Source organism: Desmodus rotundus, chromosome 1, assembly GCF_022682495.2.
Source record: "Desmodus rotundus isolate HL8 chromosome 1, HLdesRot8A.1, whole genome shotgun sequence".
NCBI classification, from domain to species: domain Eukaryota; kingdom Metazoa; phylum Chordata; class Mammalia; order Chiroptera; family Phyllostomidae; genus Desmodus; species Desmodus rotundus.
The window spans coordinates 113,995,428-114,016,068 of NC_071387.1; the positions used below are offsets into that span (position 1 = coordinate 113,995,428).

Consider the following 20,641-nt stretch of genomic DNA (forward strand, 5'->3'; position numbering starts at 1 on the left):
TGTATTATTTTGGAGGGAGGTCTGACATTTTCCCCCTCATCATTATGTGTTGGGATTCATCCATGTTACTGGTAGATTAATAGTTCATTTTTTATTGCTGCCTAGTATATCACATATACATAAACCACATTTATTGATATTCACTTATTCATTCCAATTGCACTGCTCTGCAGTAGCATGGTTGTCTGAAACCAAGCACCTGTATATGGGGGGCTGTTTCTGGATACTTCGTTCTGTTTCATTAACATATTTGTATATCCTTGTGCCAAAACTTTACTGTCTTAAATATATATACATATGATATAGTTTAATTAAAGATGTATAATAATGTCTTAATATCTGATAGAATAAGCCCCCTCCCTCTTTGTTCTTCTTTTTAAGATTACCTTGATTATTTTTGGTCTTAAGAATTTCCATATTAACTTTTACAATCAGCTTCAAATTACCTCTTCCTTTTTCAAAAAAAGCGTGCTAGAATTTTTATTGGAAATCTTTTGAGGAGAATGGACATCTTTACTATGTTTAATCTTCCAATCCCTGAAAGTAGTTTGTCTATTTATTTGGTTTTTAATTTCTTTCAATAATGTTTTCTAAAATTTTGTCTTACACCTTTTTTATTAGATTTATTCTCAGGTATTTGGTGGGAGTGGGTTGATGCTATTGTAAGTGGTATTTTAAAAATTATTTTCTAATTGCTAGCATTAGAAACATAATTTTACGTATAGAAAAGAGTAGATTTTTAATTATAAGATTTTATGAGGTTAAAGGCATCATTTTAAGAATTATCTAATATTCACCCTGACTGGTGTGGCTCAGTGGGTTGGGCATCGTCCAGCAGACCCAAAGTCACCAGTTAAGCTCCTGGTCAGGGCACATGCCCGGGTTGTGGGCCAGGTCCCTGGTTGGGGGGATGGGTAAGAGGCAACCAATCAATGTCTCTCTTGCACGTTGATGTTTCTCTCCCTCGGTTTCTTCCTCTCTTCCCCTCTCTCTAAAAATAAATAAATAAAAAAAATGAGCCACACCAGCCAGGGAAAGAAATAAAATTTTTTTAAAAATCATCTAATATTAAAATTAGTAGGGCATCTTGGGTACATTAAGAAAAGTTGAGTTAAATCCAGGGTTTTAAGGTTGGAGATCTCAAAGGGAAATAAAGAGGAACCTGTTCCTAAATCGTGGGAATTCTGTGTTGGTTGCTTGAGAGAGGTGGCCTAGGGCTTGCTTTCTCTCTCAGCTAAAATGATTGGACCTTGGAATGTTGGGATGTTGGTTTTTCTTCTTCATAACTGGGGATTTCACTCAGCCTTTCAACTCTGGCTGCCCTTGAACTGACAGGCTTCCCTCTCGTTCCCAAACTCACCAAGAACGAAGCAGTGAGCCTGCCCAGCGTCGGGTATTGCAGGCATTCTGAAGTGATGGTGCCAGAAGCTGTTTGCTTAAACTCATACTTGGCTTTGTTTCTCCAGGTCTACAAAGGAGAATTTCAGCTACCCGAATTTCTTAAAGAAAAACCTCAGGTATTGTATTGGTTTTCTCCTCTTGATGTGTGATAGAGGGACTGTTGCACTGAAGTGGGTTTTTGTAGAGATAATGACATATGTTGGCAGTGGAAAGACTGGCCTCTGGTAGTTGTTGGTTTTATCAATAATTTAAAGGGGGGTGAGAGGAGGGAGAAGAGGGTAAAGGGAGGATAGTGATGGAAGGAGACTTGACTTGGGGTGGTGAGCACACAATACAATATGCAGATATGTATTAATAGAATTGTATGCCTGAAACCTATATATTTTTATTAACCAATGTCACCCCATAAATTTAATAAATAAAATATACAATAAAAATGTTTAAAAACAACTATAATTTAACATAGTCTTAATTTCAGAGACCTTAGTGTCTTTCAAAACCAGGGGAATACTTTATTAGTAACTGAGATCCAGTTGCTTGAGGTCTTCCAAACCACACAGTATTCCACGCACGAGCAGCCCGCCTTGTGTATCTGCTGCAGGCTTCTCACATCTACCCTGAAATAAAATGCACAGCTGCCCTTTGTCTCTATTATGCACATACGGGTGGCCCTTTGCGTGTTCTCGTTTGGAGCCTGCACTGCTTGTGAATACATTATATGCACAGCTATTGGCCCTCAACTGCAAAGTCCCCCAAGTTGGGAACGGAGGGTGAGAGTTTGAAGCTCATAACTTTTACTTTTTAAAAAATTAATTAGAACAAATCGAGAGTTATCCTTGTAATGTCAGACTCTCACTCCATTCCAATACTGTTTCCTGAGCTGGAGAGAAAAAGGTAGTGTTACAGCTCATGGGCCTGCCCTGGCCCAGAGGGTCCTGCATCTGAGCCTCATCTGCCATTCCTCTGTGTACGGTAGTGGGGAAGATGATAACTATTTCTTGAGCCCGGGGGAACACTTCCCCTTCTAGCACAGTGATGATACATGTTGCCTCCAGGCTGCTGCTGTCAGTGACTAGCTTGTTAATAGGAAATGAAGACTCAGCGCTGAACTCCATTTCCAAAAACGTCCAGATAAGGGTTGGTGGGGCAAACATACCACCCCACAGATTCTGTGAAGTCGTGTTGTTTGAAGCAAGCCCCAGTAAATGGGTCCAGCTCCCTAAGAGAGGCTCACATCAGAGTTCATGGCTCTGGCTTCTCAGATCCTTGCCTGATAACAGGGAGCCATCAATACGTATTACTGAAGAATTTCAAACTACTTTCAAGGCATATTCTTATTAACATCTATTTAATTTTAATCCATCCATTCATTTATTTACAATTTTCAGCAAATGCTTACTGAACTTCTGGGGTGGGTGAGAACTTAGAATAAGTCCTCAGGAGTCAGAGGGACAAAAAAAAAGATCTTCTCAAGAAAGATACTTGCCAATGATACATCCAATACGGAGTTAGTGTCTAAAATGTATAAGAAAATCATACAACTTAACACCACAAAAACCAAACAATTCTATTTTTAAAAAATGGGCCCTGGCTGGTGTAGCTCAGGATTGAGCGCCAGCCTGTGAACCGAAAGGGTGCCGGTTTTATTCTCTGTCAGGACACGTGCCTGGGTTGCAGGTCAGGTCCCCAGTGGGGGGTGTGGGCGAGGCAACCACACATTGATGTTTCTCTTGCACATTGATGTTTCTCTCCCTCTCTTTCTCCTTCCCTTCTCCTCTCTCTGAAAACAAATAGATAAAATCTTTTTTTTAAAAAATAGGCAGAGGACCTGAATAGACATTTCTCCAAAGGGGACACACAGACATATGGCCAATAGACATATGAAAAGATGCTCGATGTCACTAATCATTAGAAAAAACACAAATTAAAACCATAATGAGATATGGTTTTAATCCATACCTGTCAACATGGCTGTCATCAGTCAATCAATGAACAACAAGTGTTGGTGAGGATGTGGAGAAAAGGGAACCCTCCTTGTTCATTGTTGGTGGGATTGAAAATTGGTTCAACCACTATGGAAAACAGTTCCTCAAAAAAATTAAACATAGAACTACCATATCACCCAGCACTTCCTCTTTTGGGTATTTATCCAAAGAAATCCAGAACACTAATTCAAAAGCACAAATGCATCCCTATATTCATTGCAGCACTATTTACAATGGCCAAGATATAAAACAACCTAAGTGTCCACTGATAGACAAATGGGTGAAGAAGAATAGTACTATATACAACAGAATATTACACAACCCTAAAAAAGAATGAGATCTTGCCATTTGCAACAACATGGATGGACCTAGAGGGTATGTTGCTAAGTGAAATAAGTCAGACAAAGACAAATGTCATATGATTTTACTTATATGTGGAATCTAAAATATAAGATAAATGAACAAACAAAACAGAAACTCACAGATACAGAGAATATTTTGATGGTTGCCTGATGGGAGGGTGATTGGGGGTGGGGGATGGGTGAAAAAGGGAAGGAATTAAGATGTACAAATCGCACATTATAAAAATAGGGATATAATGTACAGCATAGGAAATGTAGTCAATAATATTTTAATAACTATATGTGGTATTGTATGGGTACTTAGACTTATTGGGACAATCACTTTGTAAGTTATGTAAGTTATATCAATGTCTAATCACTATATTATATACCTGAAACTAATATAATATGGTACATCAACTGTAATTAATTTTTTTTAATTCTTAAATCTTCTTAAGCAACTCCCGATCTATCCAAAAGACTCTGATTGACTTTTGCATGGAAGGGGGTGCAGGGCCCTGAGCCTGGCTGGGCGAGAATTCCCAGAAACCCCGATGGACTCATGACCAGGCTGCCTCTCCCTTACAGGCTAAGGCTCTTGGAGCCAGAGGATAATCCAAGATGCAGCATCTTGAAGGATGTTAAATCCTAAGGCTGTTTTGCATAATAAATCTGAAAGAGTCAAAAAAAGGTATTCAAGACCAAAACTAAAGGGACCCCCTGCTTCACAACATATACCAAAATCCTTTCCAGGGGGATTATAGACCTAAATATGAAAGCCAAAATAATAATTTTTTTAGGAGACAAGAGGAGAATATCTTTATGACCATAGCGGGAAGAATTTCTTTTTTTTTTTTTTAAGATTTTATTTATTTATAAACATCCATGGGTTGCCTCTCACCTGCCACCAACCAAGGACTGGCCTAGCAACCCAGGCATATACCCTGACCAGGAATCAAACCTGTGACCTTTCGGTCTGCAGGACAGTGTTCAACTAACTGAGCCACACGGTCAGGGCAAGAGGGAAGGATTTCTTAAAGTCATTGAAAATACTAATCATTTATTTTAAAGTGACTACAGTAAGTTGATTACAACTGAAAATGCTTACTTATTAGAAAGCATCATAAAGAGAATTTAAAAAGTATGCCTTAAGTGGAAAAAAATACTGAACTGTGGAATGTAGATAATTTCTACAAATGAATAAAAAAGATTTTTAAAATTGGACAAAAGGAGTATGAGGCACTTCAAGCCCCTTCTTCTGGTAGTTCCCTTTGGTGCAGCACAGACATACTTAGCAAAGGTCTATAAACGACTTCCATTAATTTTTTTCTTGTTTCTTTTTTCTTCAATTTCTTTTTTAGAGAGAGAGAGAGGAGAAGGTGGGGAGAAAGGGAGGGAGAGAAACATCAGTGTGAGAGAGAAACATGAATCAGTTACCTCTCGCACTTCCCCACTGGGGGACCGAACCAGCAACCCAGGCATGGGCCCTGACCTGACCGGGAATCAGACCGCAGCCTTTCACATTGCCGGACAAGGCCCAACCCACTGAACCACACCAGTCAGGGCTTAACTGCAAAAAATGAGAAAATCGAAGCCCACAGAACCCTCAGGTTTGATATTTAGCTAGAATGGCTCACAGAACTTGGGAAGCGCTATACTTGCAATTACAGTTTTTTATTCATAAAGGGTACAAATCAAGAGCAGCCAAATGAAGAGGCAGATAGGACAGTGTCTGTGAGGGTCTCAAACACAGTTTCGGTGCCCACTCCCCAGGGAACCAGGGTGCTTCTCCCTCCCGCACATCCATGTGCTCACCAACCAGGAAGCTCCACTGAACTTCAGCATCCAGAGTTTTTCTGGGGTTCTAATTACACAGGCAGCATTGATTGAATCGGTGGCCGTGTGACTGAGCCTAATCGCAGTCAACTCCCCCTCTCCAGAGATCAGGCTGACTGAAAGCCCCAACCTTCCACTTAGCGTTGGCCTTTCTGCCGAACAGCCTCCATCCTGAGTCATCTCATCCCAAACTCAGGTGTGATCCAAGGGACTCATCAATAATGAAGACACTCCTGTTTCGAGGGAAATTCCAAGGAGTTAGCCTCCTGCCCACCAACCAGGGACAAAGGCCAAATTATTTATTACGTGACAGTAGCAGACTAAATTCATTAGAAAGTCTAATCAGAGCCCGCAAGCTGCACCTGTTTTGACTGGAGCAGTCACTTCTCATGCCGACCAGCTTTGAAGACTTTAAAACGTCTTTTGCTTTCTTTGACAGACTGAGCAAGTGGAGTAGCAGAGCCAGGAACCTCGTCCACACATGAGGTGAGGGTTGGGGGGCATTGCTGGGTCTTTGGGGGTCCCTGCTTAGGCTTGTAGGAGAGCGGCGTGGCCAGGGTGGAGAGCACAGCTCCAGAGTCGGTCTGCCTGGGTTGGACTCTCGGCTCTGTGTGGCATTGAGCAAATTACTGAACTTCTCCGTTTCTTAGTTCCTCATCTATAAAATAAGGACAATATTAATAAGAGAGTGGTTAAGAATTAACCATAGTAATGTCTGCAAAAAGCTGGGCACATAGTAAGCATGTTAGTTGTTATTTTTGATATGACAAATGATAAAATATTTTAGCTGAAAGGAACCTGGAGAACATCAGCCTCAGCCATCTGTTTGCTGATAAGGCAACTGACCCTGGAGAGCAGATTATTTGTCCAGGTCACATCGCTGGTAGGAGAGCCCAAGGCTGAACAACACCAGCACTTCTTCCACCACCTTTGCTGTTCTCTCTGTGTCCTGGACATGCAAATCATTTTGTGCTAGTATTTTGGGGGGTTAGTTGGTTTTTTTTGAAGCCTGCCATTGCTGATTTTAATGTATTAATATGTCTTAACATTTGCAACCCATGTTGTCTCATTGTAGCTGAGGGCTACAGTGTGGGCTAGGCCGTGCCTTTTAAGCCCCCTTTACGTGTGAGTAATCATCAGCTGCGGTGCAGGGACGCCAGCCACTTAGTGGCAAAGCTGGTTTCTGAACTCAGACCTCCTGATGTAGCTGCTCGGAGCTCACGCCCCTCCCACACTTTCTGAAGATTCTGTTTTGCTCTGAATGATGTGGTGATGTTTTAGATCGTTCGGAACTTGAAAAGTTTTTTTAAAATGTGATTTTTGCTTACTGTTTTATTTTTATTTTATGTAATAACCATGTATTGAGTGGATACTTCATACCGTGTATAAAATACCAAGCATTTTTATATAGTACATAAATGATACATATTATATAGTATGTAATATACAGGGTCCAGCACAAATAACACCCCTTTTGTACTACAAACTCGTAAGCATGGAATTCTGTAACATAACAATATCACACTCGAGCATACCACATGATACTTTAGGTGGAATGTTCAAATTAAAACTGTAAATTATGATACCCATATTATTACCCTACCGACCACACTTCAGGCCTTACTTCTGCCGGACCCTGTATAATGTGACATATATAACAACTTCTGTGGTAAATATATTATTAATATAAATGTATTGGATGGGTTCATTCATGTTTCAAGCCACTCTGGCAAGTAGTTGGTAGTATTCCTATTGTACTGATGAGAAAATTGAAATTAAATAACCTGACTAGGAGATTTTTATGATGTGCTGTGTGTTAGTGGATTACAGATAGAAAAATCACACGGACACTGGTATGGCGTGTCCAAATCACGATGGCAGCTGCCAATAATGAATGAGCCAATAGCATGAATGGGTGTCAGGACCTCTGACTGCCAAGGAGCCAACGCCAAACGTGAGACTGACACCCTGTGGGCGTGCACGTGTGACAGCAGCTGTCAGGCCTGGGATACTCCGTTTACCCAAAATACTTCCAAAACTTATAATCCCCTCCCCAACACACACACACACACACACATGCACACACAGGGCTTTGTTTATTGACCAGCTATTTTATAAGACACGTTCAGACAAACTTCTCTAGTAACACACTATAGAAATGACCCCTGAAAGTATGGTCTTTGCTTTACAAGACAAAATACAGTGTCGAGCGAACCCCAGCCTTCAAGTTGCTCCACAGCAGCACTGCATTCTCGTGTGCTCACCGTGGCCTGCGGTGCCACACGCTTTGAGAGAGGGATTCCGGAGACCTGGGGAAGGCAACAGAGCATCTCAGGACAGATACCAGTCTGTCTTCCTGCGTGTTGGATCCCTTTGGCATTTGAATACGGTCACTGTTATCTAAAACTTCCTTCACAGAACCTTAGCATCCACTTTCTCAAAAGAAGACTCAGCAAATGACCGGAGCCCCGGACATTTGACGTCACTATCTGTGCCCCTGCAGTGGCTTCAATTGCTCTGACAGTTGCCGTCATTTAGAAGCGAGCAGGAGCAGCCCTTGGTTGGATGCCATGTGCTTGTTTTGCCCGTTGAAGCTGCGGGCAGGCGTCTCCAAGCACCCTGGCCTGAGGGAGAGTGTGCCTCTGCGGAGGTCCTGAGGCAGCTGTTCTCCTAATTGTCAATCCCCCCGCCCGTCGTCCTGGCTTATGGGAAGGAGGCCAAGTGACACAGGGGACGGAGGAACTGTGACTCTGCACCCGTAACCACATTCCTTTTGTTTGCCCTAGGGAAGACCGATGCCTGTTCTATGGAAAGGAACTTTGTAGGACTGGCTGTCACCTGCTGAGATCCATGGACTGTGTGTCCCGTGGCCCAGGCTCCTGTTCATTTGCCAGGCTCCTCCCACCGAGAGGGTGAATGTCAGCCACAGCGGGGCCCTCCTGAGTGAGGTTTCCTGAGCACAGCGCCCTCGGTTTTAATTGCATGCACAGCCCAGCGGATACGGAGCCCTGGAGGCACACGTGCTTTCTGTTAAAACTGCTCTGGTCCCTATCTTTTCTTACCAGATCCCAACTTTGTCTTCAAGGGGAGAGCTTAGAAGTGGGATTCTGTCAGCAAAATTGGGTGGTTTCATCTTGGAATAGGTCACGGGTACACGTTCTAGTGTTTTGTAGGACACTCGTACCTGTTTGAATGTACTGATGTGGATAATACAAAATCTCTTAATTATTTAAGTAATTCATTGTATTGTTTCTGAGAAGTTGGGGAACTACCATATACATTTACAACTTAATGACTTTTGTATTTTATTTTTCAAAATAAAAGCTTTAAATGTGAAGCATTCTGGTAGTTTATATGCTTTCATTACGTGATTTCAGAGAAGCAGTAGGGTCTTATCAGATGGTGATCCGATGAACCGTTTCTCCGTTGACTGGGCTATGTCCAGTTGTCTGTATTCCTCTCTCTGCATCGTACTTCCCTAGTGAAGTTTTTGCTGTAATTTATTTCAGAGAGACCAGGTACTGTCCACTTGTCTCCGAATCCTTCTAGTTCATGCTTCCATATGCTATGTTTAAGGTCAGAAAAGTTACTGTTCCTTAGCTGTTTTCTAGCTGTTTTTGTTATAGAATACAGAATGACCAGATACTAATGTTAATTCCCGTTTATTGAGGGTCTTCTGTGTGCCGGGCACTGAACAAGGTGTTTTGTGTTATCTCACCCCGGCTTGAAAACTGCACCCCCTCCAGTCTTACCCATCTCAGAAATTATATTTTCTGGATAATTATATTTTCCCAGTTACCCAAGCCAGAAACCTGAGACTCACACTTGATTTCACCCGTTTCCTCCCTTTTCTCACCCACATACAAGATCTTTGATTCAATTTAAAATGAATACGTCTGCCAGATCAATTCTTTCTTCAAATATTGAATCCATCCACTTCCCTTCAGCCCCACTGCCCCCACCCTAACCTAAGACATCGCCATCTGTCCCCCGGACTATTGCAATAGCTAGCCTCCTCATCCAATACCTCCTCCTCAAACAATACCTCATCCCTACTCCTGCCCCTTTGAATTCTGTTTAGTACACAGCGGAGTAAGAGTTTTAAGATGCACATCTGGACATGACCCTCCCACTCACCATTTCACGTAGTATAGAATCCAGACTCCTACTGTGACCCAGCCACTGCCCTCCTCCCCCTCCCATTGCAGGCCTGCCTCCTCCACCTCCCTGCTTGTGCTCTAGAGTTCTTTGCATTTCCTGGCAACACCAAGCTTTTCCTGCCTCTGCACATATTATTCCTCCCCCTGGAACATTCTTCCCTTTGCTCTCCTCCATTCTCTGGTCTCATTAAATTCCACTTCCTCAGAGAGACTTTCCCTGACCCCTTCACCTAAAAACTAGGTGCCCGTTCTGCCTACCTTCCTTCACAGCGTCACTAATCACACTCTGCAGTTTTTAATGTCTTTGTTGACTTGTTTTATTGTTTCTCTTCCACACCAGATGGTACTTTCCTGGAAGACAGACACTATGTCTTTTCTTGTCCATTCTTATAGCTCTGACACCTAGCAAAGTGCCTAACACATTCTGACAACCCCGTAAAATGCTTGGTGAATGGTAATCTTCCCAGAAACCTCTGACATATCATTTTACAGACGAGGACACAGAGACTCAGACAAGTCAGGTCCCTTACACAAGTCCCCTCAGCTAGTGCCCCGGTGGTGACCTGACATCTAGGCCCAAGCCTGACCCGAACAGCATTCTTTCCACTCCACTCCCTTTACCCCGTCCCCGTCTATTCAAAATGAATGGTGCTGCCACATCAGTTCTTTGTTCAGCACTAAGTCTTGTCACTCCTTTGTTCAAAAGCCGCCTTTGATTCTCTAATGCGAACGCATTACACTGAAGCTATTCTGTTCCCACAGTGGAGCCTCACTACTCCCTTGTGTTTGGTGTACTTCCTCCCTCTCTTTATAAACCCTTCACTTTCTGCTTCTTCCAGCTGCCTATAAACACAACCCCTCTCCCCTCTGCCTGGGAAATCCCAGCCTCATTGAGGGCTCAGCTGTCTTAAGTCCCATTTCTTATTACTCAACTGCTCTGACCTCCAAATAACAATGGAATCAGCTTTAGCCTAGCTTTTTTTTTTTTTTTTTGGCTCACTTCCTATGTTAGTCTTATGTTACCACCTTTGTACGGAGGAGATCACATACCCATCTAGAGCCTATCTCAATGGGAGGGAAGGGCATTTTCAAACTACCCCAGCCTGACTCCAATACTTGCCCCTAAGGAACATATATGCTTTCGATCCCCATGCCCGTCCACTCTGAATGGATGGGAGTGTTCTGGCACAGGAAAAGTCAGAGAGCCCCTGTACAAAGTGGTTGACTCAGGAAAAAGGAAACCACTGCCCAACTAGCCTGAAGAAGCACATGCTATACTGTCTCCATCTTTACTAACATCCCTCCTTTCACAAAGCCTTATTTCTTTTGATCTGAGCACATTTCTTTTGGGGAAGCCCTGGGAAGAAAAGCATTTCTGTTCCATACAATATCTTAGATCACCCCTCTGAAGAGGACTGTGTTGGTGAAATGCGGTTTGATGGAATCACATGGAACTCCTGCTGAACAAATGAAAGACGGCAGGAGTAAAACTTAAAAAGGGGAAACGGCGTAAGGGACCGGGGCGGGCGTATGGCCTGTGTCTATCAGAGAGCTCCCTGGCACAGCACTGCCAAGGCCACAATCAGCAGGCAGACCTGCCTGCGTAGCCAGGAAGGAGCTGGTGCTCTCAGCAGCTATGGAGGAGCTTGGGGAAGAGCATCAGCTAGGAAGAATCATGGGATTTAAAAATGAGGGGGAAAAAATCTTAGTTAACACTTAAGTCAACTAATCATTAAAATGTAAAAATGAGGGGGAAAATCTTAGTAATCACTTGGTTGAGTAATCATTCTGGTATCATTTATCAAGAGCTTCTCATGGCCCAGGCCCTGTGTTAACCTCTTTACATGTTTAAACTTATTTAATTCTCATAATTACCACCTGAGGTAGACACTCTTATTACCTGCATTTTAAAAACATTGGCTCAGGGAGGTAAAACAGCTTGGACAGCTAGCGAGTGACAGTCAGGATGCAAATAAAAGCAACCTGGTTCCAGAGCCCACACCCTCAACCACTACTTCTCAATAACCATCTAGGTTTACACTAGAATGGAAAATCATCATTAGCATCGAGTGGCAACTTCTAACTACCTCCCTTGAATTTAGTAATCTGCAAGGTGTAATTAAAGCTGGGTATGCCAACAGTGTAGCAGATCACCACCCTTGGGAATTTTTGGTCTTGGTGAAAATCAAGAAAAATGCACATAACAATTATTTCAAGCTCTAACAAAACCTATTGAAACTGACTGGCAAGTGATGGATAAGGAATGGTCTAGGCGAGACTCCATTCAGCGTTGCCCCCAATCTGTATTTCTAGGGAGCTACAGATTCTGGGCTTCTCTCTGGCAAGGTCAGAGTGTTCGCATTGAGTTCCCTTTCCTGCCTGTTCGTCACTGCTCAACAAGTCTTCTGCAGGGACTTTTGGACTTTGCATAAAGCATGGCACTCCCTTAGTTATTTGGAATTGGGCAAAAGAGATCATTTTTATTCATTTTGGGTCTAAGTCCTAACAAAGTGTATTGAGTATTGTGTGTGTTTATGGTCTTGCTGGACATAATAAATGACTCTGATTCTCCCTTTGGGGTTTATTGATTATTACTGGAGATCCAAGATTAAATCAGTTTCACAATAAAACCACTATTTTTGATGTTACATACTGTAGAAATGGCTTTATGGCCTTGCCCTGAGAAGGAAAGCCTAAAACGCCCTCTATCGGCCAAACATGGAATGACTGTTGACCGTATGAAAACATAGTTGAAAACGATAAGGAAATCCATCATGAATGTGTGCAAAGGTTTCTCTACAAAGATGTTTACTACAATGTAGTTTATAGACACAAAATATTAGAAACAACCTGAAAAAGGGGGGAATTGGTTAAATGCATTATGGTACATTCACGTCATATTGTAGAATACTCCTTATCTAATAAATATGATACTGAAAAAAATATTTACTGTCAAAAATATTTATGTTGTAATAAATAAAAATCTGAGCTCACAAAGCTGTTTATTATGATTCCATTTTTTGTTCTTTTTATTGTATTTTTTTCTATTACCATTTACACCCTCCTCCCCTCCATAATCAACCCCAGGTGTCCTTTTTCCTTTTTGCTCCATCCCTCCACCCCCTATGGGGAGAAGGTTCCAGGCTAAAGAATAGCAGTGATTAATGAATGCAGGGGAGGTGGGCATCAGAGGCTGGGGAGAAAGCTGAGCTGGGTTGAGAGCAAGTGGGCCTTGGGAAGCTGCTGGCAAACACCATCCTCTTCAAGGCTGGGAGAGCGAGGGAAGGCCAACCCCCCAACGCCACCCTCTCAATCATGGTATTTCTCCCTTTGTACCTTATGGATGAGGAACAAGGAACTGAGAGAATTCGGGGAAATAAAGGAGGATGAAAACATTTGGTGGGAACATGCTGAGTTAGGGTTTGGACATATTACGTTTAAAGTGGCCTTGGTGACATCCAGTTAGAGATGTCAAATAGTTTTATGTAAGACAAGGATCTGAAGTTTTAAATTTGGAAGTCTTAAGGTGGTTGAAACCATGAGGGTAGACGGAATCATCTTGAGAACACGTATAGAATAGGAAAGAAGCAAACCAAATACTACTACTAGGGTCCAACACCACTGAAGAGATCAGAGGGTGAATGAGGTCTGCAAAGGAGTTGGAAACGAGATGGAGAGGTGAGGAGAGCCAGAAGAGGGCTGTGGGCTTCAAAGGAGGATGGAGCTTTAGGATAGAGAGAAACTGGTCAGCAGTGACATGCTTCAGAGGGTTCAAAAAGGACAAATTGTTTGGCACGGTCATTAGGACGCCACACAGATCTTGGTGAGAGCAGTTTCAGTGAAGTGACAGGTCAGAAATCTAACCTCCTATGGGGGTGAGGAAGTAGAGGAAGTGGGTGCGGATGGACTGTGTGGGAGGATATTGACCACAGAGGGACAGAGGAAGGTGTGCTCCCTGGAGAAGCATGCAGGACTGAGGAAGAACTTTTATCTGTTCTGATGGGAGAAACTGGCACATCAATAGGCTGCCCCAAGGAAAACAATGTAAAGGGAGAGATGGAAAATTTAGGAGAAATAAGTGTTAACTGATGGAGCTGAGTACAAGCCTGGAAAAGCAAGTCTCAGTAGAGGAAATAGCCTCAAACCCAGAGAAGAGAAACCTCCTGCTAGCTGGAGGGAGAGAGAGATTTTGCAGATACAGTTAACCCGTAGGTGAGCTGGTAGGATGTTGGGGTAATTCTTCATGCCTGATAGCTTCCATTTCTCTATGCAATAAAAAAGCCAAATTGCCATTTGCCATAAGGAGGGGGGGGGGGTTTCCTGGAGTAAAGAGGGATCTTGAAAAGAATGGTAGTAGAAATTGGAAATAGAATTGGAAATAGAAAAGCCAGCTGACTTGGGGGTTGATTAGACTTATTGTGGGAAACTTTTCAGAGTATAGACACATATCAAATCATTATGTTGTACATTTGAAACTAATATTATGTGTCAGTTACATCTCAAATTTTAAAAAAGGAAAGAAAAGAGAACTGACTAAAGAAACCCATGGGTGGGTGCCCCATGGCAGCACGAGTTTATTGTGCATTATAGTGGGATCATCTCCCGTGGAGGTGCACTCACCCAGAGCTGGAGCACAGAGGCTGATGGGTGGTCTAAGGTTACTGGTTCTGTAGGGCGGTCGCGCAGGTGTTCCCTAGAGAGATGTTTACATGGACACACAGGGTCTTGGGAGGATCGGGGAGAACACATAATCAAGAGATTAGACCCCCAAGAGAAAAGGGTGGGTAGGCAAAGAACTACCTGCCGTAAGGAAGTAGAAAATCAGGTAAACCAGGTTAGGGGAGAGAGAAGGAAGGATAGAGCTTAGTGATAAAAGGCTGATATATTAGAGTTACAAACGGGAGGTAGAAGAGTTGTGGTGCTAGGAAAACTCGTCCCCAGAGTATTTGCACTTGGCTGTTTTCTCTTTCTTGCCGCACATTCTCCTCTCACCCCACTTAGAACCAAACTTTTCCTCACCCCTTCCTGAAACAAGGATACCCTTGACAAGTTTTAAATGGAGTGACATAATCCAATATAAAATATTTAGAGCAGCATGAAACATAAAAGGAAAATTCATAGCAGCATTGTTTGTCACAGAAGAACCCTGAGAAATAATTAAATATTCATCAATAGTGACATAGATAATATTCCATTCATTTAAAGTCAAAAAACAGCTAATTTTAAATGGCATTGCTAAGAGATGCATGCGCATGTGGTTAAGCTTGGAAAACAAGAAAATGATTGTCAGAAAAGTGAGCACAGTGGTGGCCGCTGGGAGAATGGAGCTGCCTTCATCAGGGAGGAGCCCTTTGAGAGTGCGGGCGTTGGCAATGTTCTATTTCTTAACTGAGTGGTGGTTAAGTGGGCATCGCCTTTATAGCTATTCCTCAAGCCGTACATATGATTTTGCACTTTTGTTGTACTACATATCCCAAGTCAATAGACAACATGCATGGGATGTCACACAGCATGTTTAGGAAGAGGAGGAGATTAGGAAGGTATATGCAGGTACAATTGTGTTTGTATAATATTGTGTTTCATGGCTGGGAGGTGAGTACATGAGTTTTATTACTTTTTAATGATTTTTTATTTTTCAGTTATAGTGGACATACATTATTATATTAGTTTCAGGTATAAATTTATATGGGTTACACATGTATGTAACTTATGAAATAATCACCCTGATCTGACACCATACATAGTTATTACAATATTATTGACTATATTCCGCTGTACTTTACATCCCTGGGACTGTTTTTGTAACTGGTAATTTGCGCATCTTAACCTCTCCCCCTTTACTTCCCCAACCCCCTTCCATCCAGCAACCACCAAAACGTTCTCTGTATCTATGAGTTTGTTTCTGTTTTCTTTGTTCATTTCTATTGTTTTTTTTAGATTCCATATATAAGTGGAATCATATAGTATTTGTCTTTCTTTGTTAAACTTATTTTACTCAGCACAGTACCCTCTAGATCCATCCGCGTTGTTGCAGATGGCAAGAGTTCATTCTTTTCTATGACTGAGTAATACTCCATTGTATACATGTACCAAATCTTCTTTATTCATTCATCTATTGATGAACACTTAGGTTGCTTCCGTATATTGGCTACTAAATAATGCTGTGATAAACATAAGGATACGTGTCTCTTCTAATTAGTGTTTTAGGTTTCTTCAAATATATACGTAGAAGTGGAATTGCTAGGTACTTCATTGTCTTTTGTAATAGCCTTTGTTTTAAAGTCTATTTTGTCCCGTATAAGTATTGCTACCCTAGCTTTTTAAAAATTTCTGATTGCATGAAAGATCTTTTTCCATCCCTTTACTTTCAGTCTGTGTATGTCTTTGGATCTGAAATGGGTCTCTTCTAGACAGCATATGTATGGGTCATGTTTTCCTATCCATTCAGCCACTGTATGTCTTTTGACTGAAGCATTTAATCCATTTACATTTAAAGTAATTATTGATAGGTATGTAGTTATTGCCATTTTATTTTTCATATCTTTGATCTTTTTTCTTATTCTTAAAGAAGTCCCCGTAACATTTCTTGTAATACTGGTTTGATGATGATGAACTCCTTTAGCTTTTTTTTTTTTTTTTTGGTCTGGGAAGCTATCTGCCCTTCCATTGTAAATGACAGTTTTGCTGAATAGAATAATTTTGGTTATAGGTCCTTGCTTTTCATCACTTTGAATATTTTGTGCCAATCCCTACTGGCCTGTAAAGTTTCTGTTGCAAAGTCAGCTGACAGTCTTATGGGAGCTCCCTTATATATAACTAACTGCTTTTCTCTTGCTACTTTTAAAATTCTTTCTTTGTGTTTGAACTTTGCCATTATAATTATGATGTGTTTTGGTGTTGGCCTCTTTGGGTTCATCTTGTTTGAGACTCTGCGCTTCCTGGAATTGAATGTCTATTTTCCTCACCAGGTTAGGAAAGTTTTTCATCATTATTTCTTCAAATAGGTTCTCAATTCCTTGTTCTTTCTCTTCTTCTTCTGGTACCCCTATGATGTGAATGTTGTTATACTTGATGATGCCCCAGAGGCTCCTTAAACTATTCTCATTTTTTTAATTCTTTTTTCTTTTTTGCTGTTCATTTGGGTGTTTTCCACTATGTTGCCTTCCAAATTGCTGATTCAATCCTCTGCTTCATCTAATGTACTGATTATTCCCTCTAATGTAGTCTTCATTTCAGTCATTGTATTCTTCATTTCTGATTAGTTCTTTTTTATGTTTTCTATCTCCATCTGTTCCCTATCTCCCTATGGAGCGGGATTCCATTTAGCAGGGCTCCGGTGCCTTCCAAGTCCACCCTTTGGGTGTGTTGTTTGTGGAGGTGGTTGGGTGGTGCTCTGGTGTGGTGTTGCCACCAGGTATGTTGGTTCTGGGGCCTTTTGGAATGGGCTCTGGTGTAAGCCAAGGTCAGCCGCTATCTGTGCCTGGCCCAGGACCTCCAGGTATGAGCTACAAAGTTATCTGCAGATGGTTTCCACTTGTGCTCAGTTTGGAGGAAACTGGGAGAGGCTAAGTTCCAAACTGAGGCTGGCTGCCACTAGTGCCAGGCTTGGGGCTGCTTAGCAAGAGGTATAGGGCATACTGAGGCCAGCCACTGGCTAGTTTGCGGTTTGGGAACCTTTGAGAGATTTTAGGAAACTCCACAGTACCGTTTGCATGGAATAGCCTCTAGAAGCAGTTTGAGTGGACCTGCAAGTTGGGTGGAGAAGGGTATCAGGTAATCACCAGGACAGGGCTAATGGTGTTAGCCAGGTTGATAGAGACTCTGACTTGGCATCTGCCTGTGCCTGCAGGCTGGCTGAGGGGAGGGTTCAACAAAGGAATAATGGCAGCCAACAGCACTTCAGTCTGGGATGATGCTGCCCCTCCTGTCCTCGTCCTGAAGCCAGACAATTTAATTCCTCCTTGTATGTTCCTGGTGCTTTTCAAAGGGCTGCCTCAGTGCTGGAGCTCAGATTGAATGAGACCATCATTGAGTAAGTCTGTGCTTGGGTCCTTTAAGAGGAACACCTGGGACTCCAGAAGTCTCTGTCTCACTCAGCCATAATCCCTGCTGGGTTTCACAGCTAGAAGTTACGGAGACTTCTATTCCCAGCATTGGAACCCTAGGCTGGGAGCCCAGTATGAAGGCAGGACCCCTCACTCCTCAGGAGGAGCCTCCGAGGCTGAGATATCCCTCCCAGTTTTAACCACCACATGTGGGTGTGGGATCAGCTCCTTCACCATCTCTGCCCCTCCTACCAGTCTTCACATGGCTTCCTCTGTGTGCCCTTATTTATAGGATTTTTGTTCAGCTAGTTTTCAGGTGGTTCTTAATGATGGTTGTTCTATAGTTTAGATGTAATTCGATGTGGTTGTGGGAGGAGGCGAGCACAGCATTTACTTACTCGGCCACCTTGACTGGAATTCTCCCCAGTTTCTGAGTAAATTGATTTTAACTTAATGAATCTACAATTGTTTTCGCATGTCTAAAATACTTAAATAAGAATTAAAATGTAAAGAAGGTAATGTGGAAAAGAAGGTGCATACTTTTGTTCCTGCTTTCATTTCCTTTATTTTTGTTAAATTATTTATTCAGTTAACTAGAATCAGGAGAGAAAATTCACTAGCTGAATCAGTACTTTGGAGATTTGTCAGCATTCAAAAGTTCTTTTCTTTGGGAAGGCATTGAAAATAGAATCCAGTTTATGAATCTCAGGGCTTGATGCCTATAGAACTATTTGTTCAGTTGACTCATAGAAAAGTAATCCCCGGGCTAAAACTGCCTGTGTTCTGAGAGCAGCTGCCACGTGTACATGGACAATCCCTCCCTCAAAGGCTCACTGACCGTTCCCTGCAGGCCTCATGTGAACTGGCCTGGAAGTCATTCCACTGGGGGGTGGCCATAGCAGCTGCCAGCAAACTGCCCTGCTTTCCCAGAAAGCCTGCTCCAGCCCCTTCCTACTCACTCACCAAGTCCTCATTCCAGGCTGCTGACCTTGGATTTCTCCCCACTGTGTAAACACAACCAACTGGGAAACTATATTCCTGAAGGAAATTCTCAGCAGAAATGGAAGATGAAAACTCCAACACATTCAGCAACCTAAAACTATTTACACATGGATTTTCCTATCTCCAGGGCCTCTGGGCTCCCTTCTCATTTTCTGTACACAGCCTTGCTTTAAGGTGTTGGAATAAACATCTCCCTGATAACCCGTAGTTCTGTGGTTTTCTCGTATGGATTCCTAGGGCAGGAGAGGCCATCTGGCAGAGTGAATAAATCGAAGGAAGCTGGTCCAGGTAACTCCTTGTTAAGTTACTTAACGAACCAAACAAGGATCTACTCAGACTTTTTATGTAAGATAATAAAATTCTTTTATTATTTAAGCCACTTTTGGTTGAGGTTTCTGTCATAGCTGAAATATCATAACTGTAATAGGATGGAAAGGAAATTTTGTTATAGATTTGTTGTTGTTATAGATATTTTTGAAAAAGGCTGGATCAAGCAGTAATAGAGAGAAGCCGTCTGGAGGCTGAGGTGGTGCTACTCAGAGTGTGGTTCAACGACCCGCAGGTTCCGAGTTACCTATGAGTTTGTTAGGAATGCACATTCAAGGGCTATGTCTCAGACCTACCAAATCAGATTCCCTGAAAGTGGGGCTGGGAATCTGCATTTTAACAAGGTCCCCTCCTGTAATTTTGATGCAACTAACATTGGAGAAAACACTAACCAAGGAGGCACCCACAGCTGGAGGGTGATTGGTCCAACAGAGGAAGTGCTGTGCCTCTGGCTCATTACTGGCCTCCCAAATGCTGATCTAATCCTCTGGGCCTCATTTTCCTTTCCTGTCACAACAGTGTGAGCATCAGATGAGAGACTGGGTGTAAAAATGGTTTGAGAGAGCTAAAACCTTGAGCCCCAGGAGAGTTGCTGAACTGACCCAGCTGTACCAGTGGACACAGTGTCCTGGGCTGCAGACAGACATGTGGGTTCAGATGGACTCCTCCTCATCAGCTTGAGCTTCTTTGTGCAGGACCCGCCACCATCTCCTGTGTGTCCAGGTGCCCAGTGAGAGCTGGCACGGAGGGAGCCCATGGAGACTCACTGTCATTCTTAATTGAATTCAATTGCCCCTATTTTGAGGTTTCTTTTTTGGATTCTTGCAATCCAGAAAAACAGGAAACCCAGGTTTTGCCCTTGTGGCTTAAGGAGGGGCAGCCTATGTCCCGGTGCTGTCCTTCCTTTCCTACAAACTCAATGACCTCAGCTGTCCTCCCCATCACCTCTGTTGAAGTGACCCACCCACCTCCACCCTGATTTCCCTGGCCTTCCAGGCCTGAGGAGGCATAGGACCCACTGCCCTGGAGACAGACCAACCATTAGGTCTTGAGCCCTCCCATCTCTCAAGTTATTGAAGTTACCCGAAGGGGCTTGTTTGCCTGTGTGCACCAAAGCCCAATAAGAAATGAACAGGAGTTTGAAGCCAAGAAAACAGGTATTTATTAAGGAGATGGCACCATGCCCAGAGTCACAGGTAGCTAACGCTTAAACACCTGGCTTCCCCTATGGCTTCTAGGGGATGGGGGTATACAGGGCGGGGGGGGGGGGGGGGGGGGGATCATTAATCATGGTGACTAAGGGATGTAAGTTAGGGTCATGGTCTCTAGGGATTAGTCAGCAGCTAGGACAATTGCACACCTGGTCTTGAGGTCAGCCATGGCATTGCTTCATCTGGTTTGCAAGGGTTGGGTTGGTGGGGTGTTGTGGAGCTGAAACACAACTGAGGCCTAGATATTACCTCTAGATTGGGAAACTTTGTCTCTGCGGTCAACAGAACAAAGGCTTTGTTCCTAAGACTATAGGATGCTGACCAGAACCTCAT

At 42.7% G+C, this 20,641-nt stretch overlaps 1 protein-coding gene and 1 pseudogene across 1 annotated transcript in view; one reads left to right on the forward strand and one right to left on the reverse strand.

Annotated features, from left to right (window-relative positions):
* The window catches only part of TPST1 (tyrosylprotein sulfotransferase 1), a 109,958-nt gene extending 101,055 nt beyond the window's left edge, over nucleotides 1-8,903 (forward strand). The window contains exons 4-6 of the mRNA XM_024571635.3: nucleotides 1,467-1,517; nucleotides 6,003-6,049; nucleotides 8,350-8,903. Coding sequence (XP_024427403.2) covers nucleotides 1,467-1,517; nucleotides 6,003-6,020 — 69 coding nt within the window. The 3' untranslated portion in view covers nucleotides 6,021-6,049; nucleotides 8,350-8,903. The remainder of the gene's footprint in view (nucleotides 1-1,466; nucleotides 1,518-6,002; nucleotides 6,050-8,349) is intronic.
* LOC112315067 (small nucleolar RNA U3) lies at nucleotides 7,653-7,744 on the reverse strand (annotated as a pseudogene).
* Nucleotides 8,904-20,641: the final 11,738 nt, after the last annotated feature.